This window comes from Anas platyrhynchos, chromosome 11, assembly GCF_047663525.1.
Source record: "Anas platyrhynchos isolate ZD024472 breed Pekin duck chromosome 11, IASCAAS_PekinDuck_T2T, whole genome shotgun sequence".
Taxonomy (NCBI): domain Eukaryota; kingdom Metazoa; phylum Chordata; class Aves; order Anseriformes; family Anatidae; genus Anas; species Anas platyrhynchos.
Window position 1 is genome coordinate 16313717 of NC_092597.1, and position 20034 is coordinate 16333750.

General features: G+C 44.1%; 1 protein-coding gene across 4 annotated transcripts in view; it reads right to left on the minus strand.

Moving 5' to 3' along the window:
* CEMIP (cell migration inducing hyaluronidase 1) overlaps window positions 1-20034 on the minus strand; it is a 112039-nt gene that overhangs the window by 12402 nt on the left and 79603 nt on the right. For all 4 annotated transcript variants that reach the window (XM_021277341.4, XM_005027156.6, XM_072043240.1 and 1 more), the window contains exons 12-21: window positions 19157-19332; window positions 18401-18610; window positions 12506-12711; window positions 9481-9550; window positions 8443-8571; window positions 7661-7746; window positions 5058-5189; window positions 3047-3082; window positions 2812-2967; window positions 1117-1297 (exon numbers count right to left, since the gene is read on the minus strand). In XM_021277341.4, the coding sequence (XP_021133016.2) occupies window positions 1117-1297; window positions 2812-2967; window positions 3047-3082; window positions 5058-5189; window positions 7661-7746; window positions 8443-8571; window positions 9481-9550; window positions 12506-12711; window positions 18401-18610; window positions 19157-19332 (1382 nt within the window). The remainder of the gene's footprint in view (window positions 1-1116; window positions 1298-2811; window positions 2968-3046; window positions 3083-5057; window positions 5190-7660; window positions 7747-8442; window positions 8572-9480; window positions 9551-12505; window positions 12712-18400; window positions 18611-19156; window positions 19333-20034) is intronic.

Here is a 20034-nt window from a genome sequence, read left to right on the forward strand (position 1 = left end):
TGCAGCCACAGCAGTGAAGATTTGTTTTAAAATTCTGGAGGAAGGTTCAGGAGACGGGGCAATTTCACTATAGCCACTTCGCTTGTTGTCCACTAATATATTTTAAGGTTCCAAAGCCACATAAAGTCATAATGATGCTGGGAACAATCAGTGACCTCCCCTGGGAAATGGCTGCTCGGGCAACTTCTGACATATTTTTATCCAGCATAAATAAATGTCATGTCACCAGCCTGCTTAGTGCAATGCGAGAGAGTGACCTACCAACGCTTTTAGGGAAATTTTGCCTTTCCCACCCCATTTGGCACAAAGATCACTACTCAGCACTTTTCCTGACACGCGAGCAAGTTTGCTAACTTTTTGAAACTTAAGCAACCCAAATAATTTCAGTCCCAACCACTTTATTTATTTGTTGGTCATGTTTGGCAGTTGGATTTAACAGCTGCTAGAGGTGAACATCAGCAACCAGTTAGCACATATTTGTGCAAGCAAATACAAAAATAACTAAATCACAGACCCCAGACCAGGTTCAGACCAGCACCTAGAAGTTAATGTTGTAATTCAACATTTGGCAGCCACTCTTTGGCTGGATTCTGCTTTCATTTATGTCTGCAGAACCGGAGTCCATGGATTTACCCTTGTGTGCAGAGCTCCACAATTATCCAGCATCTGCTCAGTTTCACTGGCTGTTTCCCAAAATTAGTATTTGTTGCTTCTAGGCAGGTTAGACCTTCTGCAACAGACTTCCCTCTGTTGTTGCTTTAATATTATACCCATGTTGAAAATAAGGGGGCAAAGTCTTCCTAATTCACCAGTTTCTGAGACATACAGAAAGGAAAGTGATTTTCACTTGGATGTCACTATTTTTTATTTTTGATACTGATGCCTACTTCTGTTTTGCTGAAAACTGGATTTGCTTGTTATTTCACCCACCCAATTTCCTCTCTCTCAGGTGCCATTGTCTTTATGAAATTCGTGGCAAAGACAACAGGCACCTCCTGCAGATCTAGTGTTTTTTTTTATTATTATTTTTTTCCCCCAAAGGCTGTTCCACCCTTTTTGCCCACAACCATGTTTCCAAGCCAACTGGCAAAGGCCTTGCTGGGAAGGATAACTCACAGGGACATCTTCAAAATGGATGTCGGTCACGTTGTTGTTGGGGCAGCTCTGCCAGGCGTTATTGAGCCTGAAGGCCAAGGCACTCGTGTGCCGACCGTCAAGGGCAGCAAATTTCCGGAAGGTGCAGTTCTGGACGTTGATCGGGCCATCATAGAACTGGATCCCTCGAATGGGGAAGTTCCTAAAACACATTTGGAGGAGACAGAGAGACATAATCATGACATGAGCATGAAGTTGAGAATACATTCTAGACATGGACAGTCCCACAGCACTTGATTCTCAGCTGCTATCATTTTCCACAGCCCTTAGGATGACTCCTGAGTTAATGTTTTGGAAGAGAAGGGATTTCCCTGCTTTTTAGGTCTGTGAAGTCTTCTTAACCTTGCAAGTTCATCTCAAGTTCTCTCATGTCTGAGACAGATCATCTTTATTTAGTCTGTACTCCTCCAGGGAAGGATCTTAGAGCCGTGCCAAGGCATTGAACTAAAACTGAATAAATCCGTGTGTGCTATCACAAATGAGTTCTGCAGCAGCGAAACCTGAAACTCCTCAGATCTACACAGACTCCTTGGGCTGAGTAACAGCAGGGATAGAAGTCCTATCACATCTTTCAGAGAAACAGTGCAACTTAACTGCAATAAAAATGGATTTGAAATCAAGGAAAGATCTCACCGATAAGGTTGAAAACAGTTGAGAGGGCACAAACCAATGAAACTTTAAAAGCCTTTTCTGATACCAGCTGCATGGTAAAGATGACACTGCTTTCATGATGATTAACTGATTGTGGTGTTTAAACTCCTTAAGAGGCTAAGATAATATTTCATATTTCACATTTCACTTATAATAAATCAGAATTTGATCCCTTTCTCATATGAATGGTTTCCCTGTTTCTGTGGCAAGGTCACACTTCTGTCACTGTGAGTTTTGGCACACAATATACATGACAATATATGCCCACGTATTTATATGCGAATGATATTAGAAGGAGGGTCCTAGCAGAGTGGCTTTTCATTATTACTATGGTTAATAATAAACCCGCTGCATCACTACCAACAGGCAAAGCTGAGATACATAGAATGACAGAAAAATATCAGTTGAGCTGTTTTTCTCTACAGAGCTACTGTTAGGAGAGCTATATTTTCAGGAATAACAGCAAAACATTACTTCACTTGCAAACAAATCTGTAGGACTAAGGTCCAGGAAGAGGCCACACATGAAGCTCACTAGATGTTTTGAAGTTATTTACTGAAGGCATCAAATTCCCATAGCACAGCAGCAATACTAACAGCAGCTCTGAGGCCATCTATGACCACATCTAGGCCAGCTCAAGCCCATGGAAGGCCTTCTGTGAGATTTCCTGGCAGCTGACTGGGATGGAGACGGCCACTTTGTGCAACCACTGCTGACTATATGTACAAAAGCACCCAGCTAGCACACACTCCTTTGGCTGTCTCCTCAACTCTGTTTGCAAAGGGGAGGTGAAAGGAGAGAGGAGCTTGATGCTGTTTTGGCAGCCTGCAAGTACATACCTGCCAGCAGCAGCTGCACAGTGAGGGCTTTGGGACAGGGAGACATGAAACCAAATCCTTTGTGTGCAAGCTATTAAACCAAACAGTGCTGAGGAAACCACACCGGCTTGGAGTTTGTACCAGGAAAGGGAACAGCAAGTGCTTTGATGTGGTGAGCTGGACTTACGGGCCGATGGGCAGGGTCCTGCCTCTGTGATCCAGGCCTCCAGGTCCCCAGATCTCGTTGTCCATAGTCTCCGTGCCCAGGTTTCCACTCTCACCGACAAACAGGCTGTTCTTGATTTCTTGCTTTGAGCCGTCATCATGAGGGAAGGTCCCACCACTAGAGGGAAAGGGCTGGAGGTGAAGGGGCTGCTCACAGCCTGTGCCCCACGCTGCGGCACAACCTGTGTGACACTTACCTCGCCAAGGTCAGCCCAATGCCATTGTCTGCAAACCTGCCGGGAGAAGAGAGGTGCTTCAGAAGAGATTTTTGTTTGGTTTTGTTCGTTTGTTTTATCACGTCAAACTGAAATCACCAAACCAGTGAGGCGGAGGGCAGCAGGGCTTAGTTACTGAATGGTGCTCATAGGAGAACTCAGGTTTTTGTGTGCTTGTTCCCTTTCCAGTTTTGGAAGATCTTTTTTGGCACACCTTGAGATATATGTGATTCATAAGAAGCAGCAGCCACGCACCTAATTGCTCCACGTGGAAGTTAAGTCTGAGATGGCTGGGTGTAGTTTACCTGTCAAAGGTTTTTCCCTGCATCTAATGATCACACTCTTTTCACTGATAGGTAAAAAGATTGTGTTTATCTCTCACCCCAACTACCTTTTATTATTTAATAATGCTTTGTCTTACCCACAGCTCTGTGCTTCCCTGTGTTCATGTATCACATACTGCTTCCATGAAATAACTTTACTAGGGGAAATGCTATAAAAGCAGTGAAGCTTGGCTTCTTTTTCACTAACAGGCAGATAGAGATCTGATCTTCCTTATTAAAAATAAAAATTACAATGTCCTCCAATTTTGCTCAAATTCTAACGCTTTTAGATGAGATAAATCACAGCTGTCGATCAATGCCTCCAGCTTATGTGAAGGCTACAGTTAATGTGATGGTTTGAGTCAATATCTTGATGGCATATTTACACAAGTAAATGTACACTTCTGTCACTGTTCAATCCTGCATATCAAAACCCTTAGTGGAGAGCCAGCAAAGACCCATCTCTGCCTTATCCCGCTTTTGTCTCTAGGTGGCAGCCCATTACACGCTATCGCCTCCCCTGTTTCTGCGTCCCCATAAACGTACCCTGCACACCACATTAACATTTGTTTCGTTAATGTACTACATAAGTCTTATTGTAGCAACACAAACGGAAATTAGGGTGGCTATAAAGGCAATTACAGTCTGACAGCCGCTTCCTTTTATTCAGATACAACCATAGGATTGCTACTGGAAGCTCATCAAACGGGGTAACCTGCTGCGTATTTCGGTACCCTCTGTACATAGCACTCAGCAGCACAAACTCTAAGTGACATGCGAGTGATCTGCAAAGACATCACTTGTCGGCCATGGCGTGTGTGAGGTATTTCTGGTTGACAAGAAGCACAAACAGGGCGACTCAGTGTTACATTTCCAACCGTTCTGCCCCAATCTCCTTCTTGCCAATCTGACAGGTCACTAGAGCCAGTTTATAGCCTCTGGTGCCTTTAGGAGACGTGGGTCACTCTAGGGTAAGGCAGCCCTGCCAGCAGCTGGGCACCAGATAATGGAGAGACAGCTATTCGTGGCAGGGTGATCACAAAATGCCTTGTAAAGTAGCTTTTTCATTTTTCTCCCATTTCTTCCTGGTTGATATCAAGAGCCTGGCTCAGCAGAAGGAAATATAGCAGATCATCTGTTTTCAAGTGCAAAAGAAGTATCTGTTCTGACCAGCACAGGAAACAGCCTTCAAAGAGCACAAGACGTGTTTGCCCAGTTTCTCTCCCTTGCTGCTATGATGCATAGTTTCATGTCTACTTCATCAGTACTAGCTTATTCAGCATAACACTGAACCACATAAAGCTGATCTGTGACCAGACCTAGCCAGGAAAGGTGGTGGATTTTGCTGACTTCTTGCCAAAGCACCTTGTTTTTCGTGTGAGAAGGTACAGTTATTTGCATCTGTGCACGTGTGTGTGTATGTGTTTGCGTGTTATCATTTTTGCATGCTGGTCAGAATCGCACACAAAAACAATCTAAGTGATCTTCAGTGCAGACAAAAAACAGGTTTTGTTTGCATAAAACAATGCCTGCGTTTACTTAATGTTTCATCTTTATTTCAATCTTGGCCATATGAAAAGGTGCAAAGCAATATAAATAGTCTGAACCACAGCTATGCTCGCCATAAACACCAGGCTGAACTCCGAGAGTTGAAATAAGGCAAAACTCACTGGCAGTTGTCCAGCCACACATCTCCACCCCGCAGCCAGGCTCCGTGATCCTGATTCTTGTAGGCAATAAAGCGCTCGATTATTGCAGGTTCCCTGGGCTTCAAAGGATCAGCATCTTTGTGTGGGCTGTATCTGTAACCAGAAGGAGAGAAGAAACGTTGGCGAGGGAAGGCGGCCTCACTCGGTCTGCGGCCCTGCAGGACATCTGGTTTCTGCTAGCTCAGAACAGCCCTGGGACAGCAGTCCGGCCAAGCAGCGTGTCTCGGCGAGCTGCGGTGGCCAGACCCCACTGCCAAGGGACGGCCAGTCCAGGCCAGGCAGTTGTAAAGACCCGCTCCAAGTTTCCTTTCACCTTGCCATTATTGTATTGCTGATATATTGCTGCAGGCACGGAAAGTTTATTATTGCTCCCAAAAGGCTGAGATGTTTTTTAGTTCCTTTCTGTTACCCTTTAGCATATTCCTGTTTAGATAAGTGTCCTTTGTTTCCCCTTTTGAGCATTCTTATCTCCTACCCTTGGCCATACTGTGACAATGGGTATTTTTCCTCACTGCAGAAAGGAACTAAAACATCTTGGAGAGGGGCTGAGAGTAGCTCCTCCACTACCCATTGCCCAGGACACACGCAAGAGATTTATTAGCTCTGAAACCCTCAACTATGATGAAATATTGGCTTGATGTAGGAAAAGAAAAAAAAAAAAAAAAAAAAAAAAGAAACGTAAGTGGAAGCTACAGTGCCCTCAGCTGCTGCCTGTCTGCCTCCACTCGGACAAGAGCATCCAAGCGAGGATCTGGCTCGCTGCGGTGCTGCTGAGCTCGGCTGGCATTTACCCACACCTGAGGGGTTGCTTTCCTTATTGCTACCGAAGGAGCATCTCCCATCAGCGCAGCGTGGCTTAGAAACCCTGACAGATGAGCATTCAAGTCAGTGCCAGCAGCGGATGGTCCAGAGATTAAAATTCATGCCTCGCCAATGGGTAGCGAGGCCAAGCTGTCAAATCGCTAACAGATATTCAATAGCGCTTTGCTTTGCTTAATAAGCCATCATATCAATCTAAAACTGAGCGGCAGGCTGATGGGGTTCCAGTAAATGAATATTGCCTTGGCAGCCTCATCACTATGAATTTGCTTTCAGAGAGAGATTTAGTATCAGCCCTTGTGAATTCCCTAGACATTGTTAAATACAGATATTGCGAGACGGATTCCAGTTTCATTCACGTCCATGTGTATCTGGAATAATGCTACAGGGTACGGAGTTCTGCCCAGATATTTAATGCCGTAACCGAATGCAGATTAATCTCTCCAGCTTCGTAACTGTCCAGCCTACCTCCAAGGCTGCCCTGGCCAGTCCAGCTATAATCACTTATTCAGGCTTTCAGCCTCGACACGTGAAAAGTACAAAGCGGTAGAAATATTTTGAGCTGCAGCCCACACTGGTGGGTAATCACCAAGCACAAACATGACTGCATTATGAATTTCTTGGCTTCCAGGGGTCATTCCTGCCCTTGTATGGCAAGGGACAAATTGCCTTTTGTAATCACTTGCTGTGCCTCTGGCAACAGGCACTTTCCCAAGGCACACGTTCAGCTATTTGGAAAAGTAGCATCGAGCTCCCAGGAGAATTTGGAGGTATTTGCAGGGAAGGCTGCTCTTATTATTTTTTAGCGGTTGCTTTCATTATGTAATTAATTTCAATGTAATTATTTCAATTGATTTAGCGTTAAAATGATGTAAAAAATGTTCACTTTGGAACTTCGTTTAGCATCAGCTGCAAGGCAGGGCACAGGGGGGATACAGACATAGGACAAAGGGCACAGTTATGACTGCAGTTCTGGCTGGGTCCCCTCAAGAGGACTGATCCCACCCATGCAATCCTTGCCCAGTGCATGACTACAGCGCCTGGGAGATGGAAAGGGGAAAAAAAAAACAACTGAGAGTCATTCTCCCTTCTTGAACAGGGATGTTCAGCAGGTTGCTCTTCCTCAGATGGTTTCTTCTGTTGAGGAACCCAGGCATGGGAAAACACAGGTTGGGTGCCACTGGAGGCACTGGTGTCAGGGAATAAAACTGTGCAACTTGAGAGCATTTAAGTCCTTTTCTGTCTCTGGGGCTGGCAGCTATGTTAAGAGCCAGACCCAACCTCTAACAAGATAAAAGGGTGCAAGCGCAGCCCTTACACTATTACACTTTGCCTGCAGAAGCCCTTTGCTTACTTCAGCCTCCCTGCTGTGGCCTGCTTTGGGGAAAGAGTGGGAACTCCCAGGTGCCGCCAGCCCAGCAGAGCAGGTCTGCTGATATGATACATCTATAGAGATGTTCTATCTACAAAAAAATTAATATAACACCCTTGTGCACGTGTAATATCCCTACCAGCTCATCTCAGAACTGAAAAGAAAGGAGAGTGAACATGCACAGTGCATCCTTTATGACAGGCAATGGGGAAGACAAAGTTAGGTGGTAAATCTAAATGAAGACCTTTCTTTAATAAGAAGCCCCAAAAACATCACAATTATTCTTATCAGCTTCTTTGGGAGCAACATCATAGCTCTCAATCAGTGCTATACATTAAGGCTTTTCCAAACCAAGCTGTGCAGAACACTTTACCTCCCAGAAATCAGTGTCAGGATAGGTCTTTTGTCCTTGGCTGAGGCTGGAGTGGTTTTAACGCCATTATCGATGATCATTCCAGCCTAGAAGAAAAGGGAAATGCAACATTACAGTATATTTATTCTATGGTTCTTTCAATTTCCAGGCTCTGTCTCCAGTTGTCCTAAGCCAAAGCTTATTGCATGATTCTAAAAACTGCTTCTGTTAGTAACATACAGTATCAGGACTTGTATACACTCCCCAAACTGCTGCAGGCTAACAGAAACTGGACGATTCTTGTGAATGTACCCCCACACCCATGAACATGCTGCCGCAGTTCCAGGCCCTCGGTGATGAGCATCCCTCACCGCACAGCCCCACAGCACGGGGGTAAATAAGGCAAGAGCGAGAGAAAATGATCAGACACGGCGGCTGTATTTATCCCTCTAGAAGCTGTTCAGTTAATTGCTAACATTGGCAATTGGGGTCTATAATTAGACAAGCTGCCAATAGATGATGCTCCTTGAGGAGCTATTTTAGGAGAGCAGCAGCACGGAGCCTAGTGCAACTGAGCGGAGAGAAGAGCCCCAATGCCCAAGAGCCAAGTTGAAGCGGGTGCTGGCTGACTCCGAGTGCTCCCACGCCAGCATGCGAGCTGCTTTATCTGCAGACACAAACAAGCTTGCATGAACTTTTAGTGAAACAGAAAGCACAGGCATTAATAGCTTGCAGACCCAGAGAGCTGGAGCGAGAAAATGGTGTTTTTTGGACGGCAGCATTCCAGTTGCGTGCAGACTCACCCGGTAGTTGGAATGCGCGCGGTTGTTGGAGAATTTCCCCATCGGCATGTGCTCCGAGTAGCCGGGGGAATACATGCCCGCCGAGGGCCCCGTCGGCACGTGGTGCAGCACAAACCAAAAGCCTGTTTCCTGAGAAAAAGAACCAGCAGCTGAGCCTTCGCTTGAACCTCTTCACTGGTCTGCATTAGCCCGAGGATTTATCAGTAAACCCACAAGACATAAGCCAGAAGTTTTCAGGACAAATCACAGCTAGCAGCACTGACCTCTCTACTACACTCAGCAGAAAGTTGAACATACACACACACACACACACACACACATCCACAGTCACACTCCTACCCAGCATCTTTGGGGTGCTTTAAGTTAAGCTCTGTATGGAGCTTATCTATATAGAAGATATATGCAAGACTTTCATAATTCACCAGTGTCCTCCCGTCAGTATATGTACAAGTCTTAAAAATCAGGTCAATGTTATTTACCTGCCTAAAAACGTATTTAGGAACCTGAATCCAGGTAATCAGATTTTGAAGGTTTAGAAAGACTCATCTCATAAACAAAGAGATGCATTTGCTTAAGAGACGCATCTCTTTGTTTAAGGATTTATTTATTTATTTGTCTTTGTAGAACAATAAGAGCTCCTACTGAGACCAAGAATTCCTGTGGAATTAACATTAGGGCTGATTGAAATTTCAGAGGAACATTACTGTACCGCAATCAACAGAATCATTGACAAAGACTTCACTGGCACTATGCAGTCAGATTTATTTCATTTATTCAGGCTGCACACTGTGCAGAGGGTGGGAATTTTTGTTAAATCCATCCAGCTCTAGAAACAGCAAGTGTGGAGAAACAAGAAGTGTGCAGCAAAAGGAAAAGCATTATTTTTTACTGGCAGCACTAACCACATTAATATATGTCTCGATCTAGCAGTTTCAAAAATGCCTGAGTAACAGAAGCAGGTTTTGTTCCAAGCAGAGCCTCAGCCTTGCAGGGCTCGAAGTTCTGAATTGTAACCAAATCAGAAACTTCTGTACTCACTTCAGATCCCGCAGCTGCACAGTTTATAAGGTTGTTGTGTGGGTTGGCTATCCAGAAGGTGGATACAGCGCTGCAGATGAGGAAAACAAAGAACGAGATGAAAATGACACTTTGAGCACATGCCAGAATCACAGCTCAGCTCCCCACAGTATAGGTATGGCTGATAATGCCCCAGATAAGGGGTCCTGCCTAGGGCAAAGGGGCTGTTTTTTTTTCTTTCCCTTCTCATACCACATTTGTCCTCTGTGGTTTGACAGAGAACATGGCCTTATCTTTTAAAACCCCTGAGTATTAAATGAGGAATTTCTATTGCAATTCCAAGCCTGCTATGAAGCTGTCAGGTGTCAGTCCTGTTTTATGATAAGGTAAATATGTTGTTGCACAAGCTACAGAAAAGCACTTTGCCTCCTAATAAGCCTCGGGTTCATTAGAGGTTCTTTTAATCAAGGGACCCGATGAATTACCTCTAAAGGCTTTCCAAGTATACCCTAGCACCTCCTTTTTCTGCAAGCTGCTGTGATTCATTAACTTTATTTGCTCCCACCCCCCTATGCATTTCTTCTGGGACAAAAGGACTCCATTTGCCTAATGCACATAAAAGACTTTTAATTGAAAGATTCCCATCAAGGAGGGAAGATCAATCCATCACCATGCCTCCTGTGACATACAGCATTCATTAACCAACGGGCACATGAACTTTTGGAGGAAAACCTCCAGTGCTTACAAACAGCAGACTCGTGGCTTGCTCCCTAAATTTGCTGGGTGAGATTCAAGAACCTATGTAACCCTTATGTGTGTTTTATGAAGGACTTCATGGGGGCTTTATTCCAATGGATTTTGCTGGCCTGAGACAAAGCTTGGCTTGCATGGCTTTATCATGAAAACATAACACAGAGCTGGGCTACAAAAATGCAACTTGAAATTATTTATAGACTGCCTCCTGCTGCATAGGCAAGGGCCTCGAACCCACAGTATTTCCACTGTGACATGTCGGTCATCGCAGTCCTGTCCTGTCCCTCGGAGCCATGTGGACTGGGGAGGTTACTGGCACAATCCTATTATCTTCACCGCTGGCAGCGGCTGCCTGCCTGCCTCTTCCAAGCCAACAGAACCACAGCTGGTGCTCATCCTTTATTTCTATGCTGGGCGCCTTGGCTGCTGCCCCAGGGGATGGCATGGGTTGATGGGTGGGACAACACTGGTGTACTCATGCACCAGCAGGCTGGAACAACCCCGTGCAAAACCAAGGTTTTGTCTGATCAGTCCCTAAATGCTTTTATAAAGATGCGGCAGACTGTAGTACTGTAGGGTTTTTTCATTATACCTCTGCATATCATTTCTAGTGCTTTTTCATATAATAACCTTCCAAAATATGACACAAAATATGTCCCTCTGATTATTAAATGAATTATCAGTGGAAAATGAGCACAATGGATGATTAACTCTTATTTTATGAATGGAGACATTGAGTGTAATTTATAAACAAACACAGATGTGAAAAAGAGCATTGCATGTATTTCAAATCTTTCCCTTGCCAAAGTAAAAGCTAAAAATATGTTTCTTTGGCCAAAACCCCAGTCTGTTCTGAGGACAGGATGGGTGATACTGGCAGAGTCTCAGCAGGTTGAGAGTTTTTCTAAATAAATGAAAACCCCCAAAGGTTTTTAGCTGTTAGGCATCAATCAGCTTCTCGCTGTCTTATTTTGAGGATGGAAGTCTAGCTCCAGAGACTTTCTCATTGACTTCTTGTTGGTCAGAACTCACCTTCTTCTAATGTAGATCTTTCTCCCCATCCAAATACAGCAAAATAAAACTCTGGAGAAAAATCTGAGCTAGGGGCAGAAACGTTCCTCTCTCCCAGCAGCTTCAGTGCAGCATCAATGCCCTGTGGTCTCAAGACAAGACTTCACTGGGAAGGACCTCCCTTCTCTTACATGGGGGTATTGTTCTCAAGCTTTGATGATCACCATCAATTTAAAACTTCCAAAGACAAACTTGACATCCACAGATTTGCTCCAGACTGTTTGCTATGCTCCCTGTCTGCTTGCCTAGCTGTTAAGCACACAGGTTGTGCGTCTTGATTTAGGGGAAAAAAAAAAAAAAAACAAAAAAAACAAAAAAACAGCTGGAAAATCAGGAAAAGGAGTGCTAGAATGGCTTTCAGGAGCACAGTGACTTGAGCCTTGTGTCAAGGTCAACTACCACTACAGTATTCATGACTGGCATTTCTCTAGCCTGTGTTTAATAATTACTACCAACAATGATCCCATTAATTCTTTTAAGAATAAATTCTAATGCTTAACTGTGTGGCCAAGCTGGTCATATTTCTTCTATACTTCACCTGATTTTATTTATTTTATTTTTTTTTCTTCAAGGCAACAGAACTGCAAAAAGAACTTGTAAAATTCCTTCTTGTTGCAAATGCTTCTATAATCCTCATCTAAACCTCAGCTGGCAGGTCTGAAAGGACACTTAGAGGAAAGGATCTTGCAAAAGGGAGATGAAAGGCATTGAGCATTTTTCAAGTTTAATACCGAGTTTGTGGCAAATAGAAGTTTTAAGAAGTTTTCATGGAAACATTTTCATGAGCTCATACGTAGACAGACTATCAGAGATCCAGCAGACATATACAGCCTTTGATCTTTTATTGCCAAGTTCTAATTCTGTGCTAAACTGCATTTATCATACCATTTTAGTTTCACTTCACAGTTTGGGTAAACTGCCAAATGAATGCATAATACTAATGCTGTATCATTAAACAATATCTGTGCTCTGCAGATAATGGCTTTAGAGCTAATGGGAGTATTTTCAAAATCAGCTATCATACAATATGAGCACAAATGTCAGAGCCCAGCCCATTCTAAACTCAGCAGCTTCTGGTTGAACCATGGAGACTGCTCTCCCAGACCTTGGGGCATGAAGCCCAGATCTGAAAAGAGGACTACGTAATTGTATGCACATAATGCTATCTTTTATGGCTCAGTTCTGCAAAGAACAGACAGAAGAAAAGGAGGCTCCCACTCACCTACAGTCCTGCCTGGGTTTGGGGATGTAGCCTGGGTAAGCTCCCTCTGTGATCAGCTTGCACATCCTGCTGTCCCGGTCAGAGGGGAGCAGTGTGCTAGGTTTAACAAGCAGTCCAAGGCAGTGATCAAACGTGTTGCGCTCTTCTGGTCCATCTTCCGTAAAGAAACAATGGCCCAGTGCATCATAACCCACAACATCCTTCACCTGAATAAAGAAAACAAAGGTCTGTGTTTAGGCTTCATCCTTCAACCATTACATAACAAGAAGAGACTTTACAGTAATAGCACCCCGGTACCCTCTTGAACTCAAAGTGTAGATGCAAAAGCAAAAGCAAGACCACTTCCTGGTATTAAGAGCTGATAGCATAAACAATAACTCCAACATTTAAATTTAACTAGAATTTGTCATCACCTAGGAAATGTTAGTTCCATTCTTTTGTCTGTCTGCAAAATCAGAGACTATCTTAGCATGAGACCGGAAAAAACATCGGGTGGGGAGATGAGCAAAGGATGTTAGATGCTCAGATCACATCTGGGCTCATTCATCTTCATATGGAGTTACATGAGCAGCTATATAAAATGCATCTGAAAAATGCAGCTGAGCTGAAAAAATGTTTTTTCAGGCTATCAGAGAGGTGGCAAGTTGTTTTCCAGACAAGCTGGCTTGTTTTAAGTTTGACCTGATCCTTTTTTCCAAGTTGTTGACAGAAGCTTTACTTGACCCTGAGACAAATCAGCTGGTGTTAATCAGTGCCGTTCTGTTTCTGGTTTGAATGATGTTAACATCAGGACACCATTGTGTAGGACAGAACAACAGCCATCAACCCACTAGGAGATCTGAAAAAAACAGTTTCAGGAGCATAAATGCAAATATGTGAGTTTGAAGCCTGAGGCTAGAACTGGCTGGGAGAAAACAATCCTCAAACATGCTGTGTCCAACCAAGTAGGTTGTTATTGCTTATGTCTAGGATATGGAAAATGAATTTCAGGTCAGGTGAAATGCTGTCTCTCCTGGGTCTCTCCTTAATTGTTCCATCAGCCCTCACCCATCCTTTGACCTAGAAAACCTTTCTGGCAAAGCTTAGCTAGACGCCAGTGTGTTCCTAGAGATGCTTCTGGTGACACAGCAATGGTGAAAGGGCAAAAGAGCATATTAAACTGGATACAAAACCTATTTATGGTGTCATTGGAAGACCTAGACTCCCAAGCACCAGAATTACTTTTGTAAACAGGACTGAGATTCCTCTGTCATCTATGTGCCTCATCTCAAGGCAAAGAGCACCGATTTCAAATCAAATCCCAGGACTTGTGTTGAAATGATTACAAATATGTTTTCACATGAGAAAAAACACCACTTGCCAAGTATATTATGAGCTTGCATCTGCACCCACATCTATTATGTATTATCCATGCTCCACTGTAAATACACAAATCTCTGAGCACAAGTCACCACAGTAAATTAAACACATCAAAAATGACCTGCAAAGTTGTGTATTCCATTAAATTACCTGACTAAAATTTATGGCTAACTTTGCCCGTTCAATTAGATGACAGCTTTTGCAAAACTGAGGCTTTTTTTTTTTTTTTTTTTTTTTTTTTTTTTCACGTGGAGAAAGTATATATTACACTGAACTGTCCCTCCCTGGACATGTGAGCTGTCCCAGCCTTGCAATTGTAAAGGTTTATGGGATAGGAGAATATGTCAGGAGAGTGATCTCTTTGCAGAAGTTTTCCAACGTGTAGAGGAAGTCTTTCAGTCACAGAGATGTCAGAACTGCACACGGCCACCGAAGCCAATTAGTTTTCTTTCACACAGCAGTACCATTGGAAAGACACATAAGAAATGCTGCTGCAACATTTAGATGACGGAAATGGTTTCCTTAGAGAAACACTAGCCACGTGGTGTGGCTATTTATCTTGCCAGCCAGCACACTGCTCCACCAGGACCGGGGTATGAAAACCTGAGGTGACCAGACTAGAGCTGGGGCAAAGCCCACCTCTGTGCATGGGAAGAAACATTGCAGAAGAACACCTCCCCCAGGACGTCCAGAGAGGAGTGAGGCAGAGAAAGGAATGTGCACTGGCAGGGGGAGAGCCAGCAAGCTTGGTGTTGTCCTAACTCATCCCTGAAAGGCCACAGAACAACACAGTTATCATCCAGGGACCTGTTCCCTAATGCACTTGTCACCCTTCATTTGATTAATTATTTTTCCCATATCTCATCTCTCGGTCAGCTCTGACTTAGTTTCCTGTGTGTGTTTTCATACACAAGCCCAGTGCTGAAATGTTTGGATAGCAAAAGAGCTGCTTGTTCCAAAAGCATTTTTCCAATGGATTTAATTTTTGATTTGATTTAAGCTTTCTTAATAGTCCATAATCTTACCTTAACCATGAGTAATTTATGGCCAGATAATGCCCTCCATGGCAAAACTGTGCAGTATAGCTGGATTACTAAAAGCAGATACCACTGAAGTAGTTAGCACAGCCACTTATTCCATGAAGTACAGCTCTCCCCTGGCTCCTGTCGTAGTGTTTATTGGCCTCCATTTAATTTCCTGCCCTGATGGCTGTTTCTATTTTAGCTTGCTCACTGGGATCCAGTGGAGAGAGTGGGAATCAGAGCAAAGTTTCATCCCCAGGATTGCAGTGGTGTAACTGGGTGGTTTTATGGCCAATGTGTTAAAGAAAACATTGGGTAAGTATTGGCAATTTCAAACACTAGTTATGGTGAGAAGAGAATTTCTACAGATTTGTTTCCAGAAGGACCCTCTTTCCCTTCCTGTGACTATGAATTTGCAGACAAGTGCAGAATAGCCCACTGATGCGAGTGAACTCCTGTTGGGATAGGGACTTTTAGCAGCACAGTGCACAGACAAAACAGTCCTGCCATCAGGAATAAATAGACACTCTTCAAGGCATTTACACAGGTACTTAACTACAGTCTTGTGAGAAGCCTCTTGGAAATCAGTGGCCTAAAGTTAAGTACATCCTTAAATGCTATATACTGTGCTGAGGTTTAACAGTCCAGCTAGATGTTTTTTGCATGTTTCCAAAGTACAGTTCATGCACATCATCAATATAAATTTTCCCTCAGAAAAGTATGCTTTGGGTCTACCTGACCTCAGAGGGAATGACTGTTACCTGAGGGAAGAAGGAGCTCATTGCTGTCTGCACAAATGGTGCTTGTGCATGTAGAAACATGTAGCGTTGCCCAAGTAAGAAGATAATAGGCAGCAAGGAAATGTACGGAATAACCCTAGTAGTCACCAGAGACCTGTGTGGGTGTCTGTGAATTTATCTGGGGTAGAAGGAAGAGGAAAGGAAGGAAAATAGAGTCGGAAAACAGATGAGGAGATTGCGGTGGAATCACCTGAAGAATCAAGGCTTGGAGCTGCTGAATGCAGATGTCTATCAGAGCAATGAGACACCATTTAGGTGATGCAACCTTTGGAGCACTTATTCTGTGATGCAACTGAACAAACACAGTTAGATTGCTTTGTTTCATTGGGGCTTTCAATTTATCCATTGGCAGTAATTGTATGGTTAAAATAAAAAATAGGTTAAGTGTTATGTGCGTTAAGTATTATTAGCATTCACACCTTTCAATAAATTATAATCTGCAGAGATTAAATTCTTGACCAACAGTTTAGGTTTTATGTCCTAAACTCTAAGATTTTTCTTGGGTGCCTTATGAAGGCAAACCACAGTCATCTAGGGAATGGTGGCTGTTGAGTAACGGCGAGAGAAACAAGCTGCTTTCATCAGCTGCATCAGCCTGTCTGAATTTCATCATGTCATCTTGTCTGGAAAAGCCTGAGCACACAGATCCCTCTGCCATGGATTCTCCAAGGGACAGTTGTCACTCAGAGAAAGCACAAGAGACAGAAATATTTCCAAATGCCCTATACAAATCCATCTGTCTGACCCATATGAAAAATGCCAGGCGCTGGGTATTTGGGTTGGCAAGTACTAATCAGTAGAGAACGAAGATCTCACGTCACATTGAGAAGCAGGGCTTTAGCTGGCCTGCAGCTCACCCACAGCTGTGCAACCTCTGAGTAGCCAGTGTGTTCATGGTGCCATTGGTAAGAGCTTTGGGATCGTGTGAAAAACGGGCCCTGCAGCACTGCCCTTCCACCCTGCACATGAATTGCGTGCTGAGCCCCCATGTTGGCAGTTTTGAGTTGGCAAGATCCCGTATGACCCTGAATGCCTTATAGAATTTAAATAGCAGAATGCTTTTTTTTTTTTCTTCTTTTTTTTTTTTTTTTCCAGAAGCCAAGTTTACTCGTCAGGTTTCACATTATAAACTTAGAAGGACAGAGGTCAGAAGCAAAACCTCATATTCGTAAATAGCAGATAAAAGATGCTCTGCTTCTGGAGCTGCAATTTCAATGCCCTTTCTTTAACTTCTGTGCATTTTAATTATGCCTGTGATGTCCCTTTTTATTGCTGCCACTTTTAGAGGCTGTAGCCTGCAGTCCGTGCCTAAAGGAGACTGTAAGACCAAGCCCATCATGCGCTAGTGTCAGCAAAGGAGGAAGCACTCATCAGTAAACAAAAGATTACAACCATGTCTTCACCAGGCATTGGAAATGAATGATATCTCCCAAGTAAGTCTGAGTGTGGTCTCTTGTAGACTCCTACTGTGAGAAGGTATGGTGGCTTTAAAACAGTTAAAAAACAACATGAATGTGAGCTCCTAATGCCATCTAGGTGATGGTCTGCTGGTGACACATCTTCTCTAAAATCTCTGTTATATATGGTAGCAAGGCTCTTGACTATACAAATACTCCAGGGCTCTCATACACATTTTTTTCATCCTTTAGGAATACCCTGTCATCTCCCTGAATGGACCTACAGAAATCTTGGAATTTCAAGACTTTGTATTTGAACAGATACTTGGGAAAAAGTTGGCTAGTCAAACCTGATAATTATTCCACAACTTTTGCAGCTCTGCTTTTGGGATAGATTCCTTCATATTTTCTGAATGCAGGTAAAGGTCTCTCTTTTCTCCTGTTCATTTTTGTGAATGGAGCTGACTGGATATAAAGCTTCAGTAATAGCATTCGTACTGTACTTTTTAGGTCTTGGTTTCTTTACTGCAACCAGGTGGGTGCTGGGTAGGAGACCCTATCTGTTATTAATAGTGTGGTTGGCTTGGAAGATACTGCCTTAAAATGGCAGGAAGCTGAAAAGGGCAACAAAGCACATGACCAACACAACCCATCCCTATCTCAGAAGTGCCAAAGGAGCAAGTGTGTTTTCTAAGGAAGCCACCAGATGTGGGATAGCAGTGAGGAAAGCCTTCTGGGGTTACATGCCAGTCTCCAGGATGCTCAGTAAGGTTGCGTTTTAACCTCTGCATGCTTACATAAAGAAGAAAACATCCCTACATCTAGGCAGAATCTGAATGTGCTCTCATCATCTCTGGTGTGCTGTAACTTGTCTGATAAGCATATGTCATTATACAGATTTATCCTAAAGGATTTCCTGCCTGGAGAGCAGCTCTGACAAATCAGAACCTTGGGAATGCTTAATGTAGTGAATGGCACTGCAAACACAAATCTTTATTACAGGAAAGATGAAGCACATTTAAACCTTCTGATTATCCTCTTTAAATAGCAAGCTCTCTGCCTATACATAGACCCAACCACTCATTAGCTCTGCCTGCTCTGAAGCTCTGAATCACACACAGCCTACAGTGCCACTGTGGTCTCCTCCTTAACACGGGTTGAAATACTCCTGGAACATACATCTACATAATCAGGACAAGAGAAGGAGACACACTAGTTCTAAGAATAAAGAAAATGACCCTGAAATTAAGCTGCATTCACACTACAAGGAAATAATTTGGTGTCTTGATCGGTAAGGTAGACATTGGGGTTTCTTACCAGTAAGCCATTGGATCCATGGATAGTAACACAGCGGGAGAAGGTGTGGTGGATGGAGACATCCTTCACGTACGTTGGAGGGTTGTAGCCTCCTTTTTCATCCACATCTCCAGCCATATGGAAATGAATTGGGTAATGTCCCATTGTCTGCTGTCCCATGTATTTCAATTCTAGGCCTTCGATATGGGTAGCCTTAAAATCAAGACCAATCTGAAGAACAAAAGAACATCAGTCAGGAAAGATGAGGGCAAGGAGGAGGGCGAAAACAGCATAGGAATGTGTGGGTGGTATCTTCTAGAGAGAATTACTTTGTGCAAGGGGAGTACAGCTGCAGGGTGAGAGAGAGAGGCTCATGATAGCCAAGGGAACCATAGCGGCTTTGTGGTCCCACCACTGCTGCCATGGCTACATCTGACTTCATTTTGGAAGAAAAAAACATTCAAATTTTATGTTTTTCATGAGTTTCTTTCACCTGGGCTCAAACTGACCCCTCTGGGCTGCGCACCACCAGAATTCGGGGAGAACTGGGATGGGGATGTGGAGGCTGTCTCTCGGAGGGGTTGAGCACCAGCCCCTGTGGCTGAGCAAAGTCTGCAGGGGTGTGAGGTACACTTCAAAGCCAGATACCAGGCAGCAGCAGTGGGGAGGAGCTGCTGCACCCAGGGAGGGAATGCTCGCTTCCCTTCCCGCGTCCTGGCTTTCTCAGTATGTCAAGGTGTGGCAGAGAAAAGTACAAGGAGAGGGCAGCAGCCCTACCTTGATGTGTCCCCCAAAGGTGTCAAAATCGAAGAAGGAGCACAGCTTGCTGCCGTACTCATAGCAACGCCCCTCCATCTCGCCCATCACCACGACGTTGCGGCTCAGCAGCCCCACTTCTGCCCGCATGTCGACGCCGTCGATGACTTGGCCAACGTGGAGGTATGCTGCTTTCCCTGGGGGAACAAGATCCAGTTTCAGAGTTACCCTGCCAACGCTGCTGGTTTGCAGCACTTCCCGTGGCGGGGTTGGTTGATAATGAAAATAGTACTTGAATCAGCAAAAAACTGCTGGCTGACTCCTCAAAAGGCAGAAGGCTGGAGCACAGGTGTCACACCATGTCCTGCTGAGATATTTTCAACAGAGGAAGTGGGATTTTTTTGGTCTGAAGTTGCTTCATTTAGACAGGGAGTTAAACCAACAGCCCGTCAGGCAAAACACATTTCCTACCTTGAAAAGGGACGGTGATCATTCAAGAGATTTTTACTTAGGTTTGCAATCAGCAGTGTATGAACATTCAGTGCAAAGAAAATTGATGATGCAGCTACAGAAAAGCCCCAAAATTACCATAGCACTTTCTATAGTGAGATGTTGGCAGCTGCTCAGAGCCTGCAGCACTGCTAACGGGTGAGCATCAGCCTGACCTTGCTAACACCACGGCTGCAGAGCATTAAGGGCTGGGCAGAAAGCCTTGTGAAAATTGTGGCCTGGGACCATTGCAACCCCTCACCCAGCTCATGGCTGGCCTCCGCACACACACCTGGCTCCGTGGAGGCGTTAAAACCACAGAGAGCCTTCCCTGGCCTGACCAGAAAGGGGTGAAGTCCGGGCAGTGTGGATGTCTAGAAAGCAAAATAATCTCTTTGCTGTAATTTCAT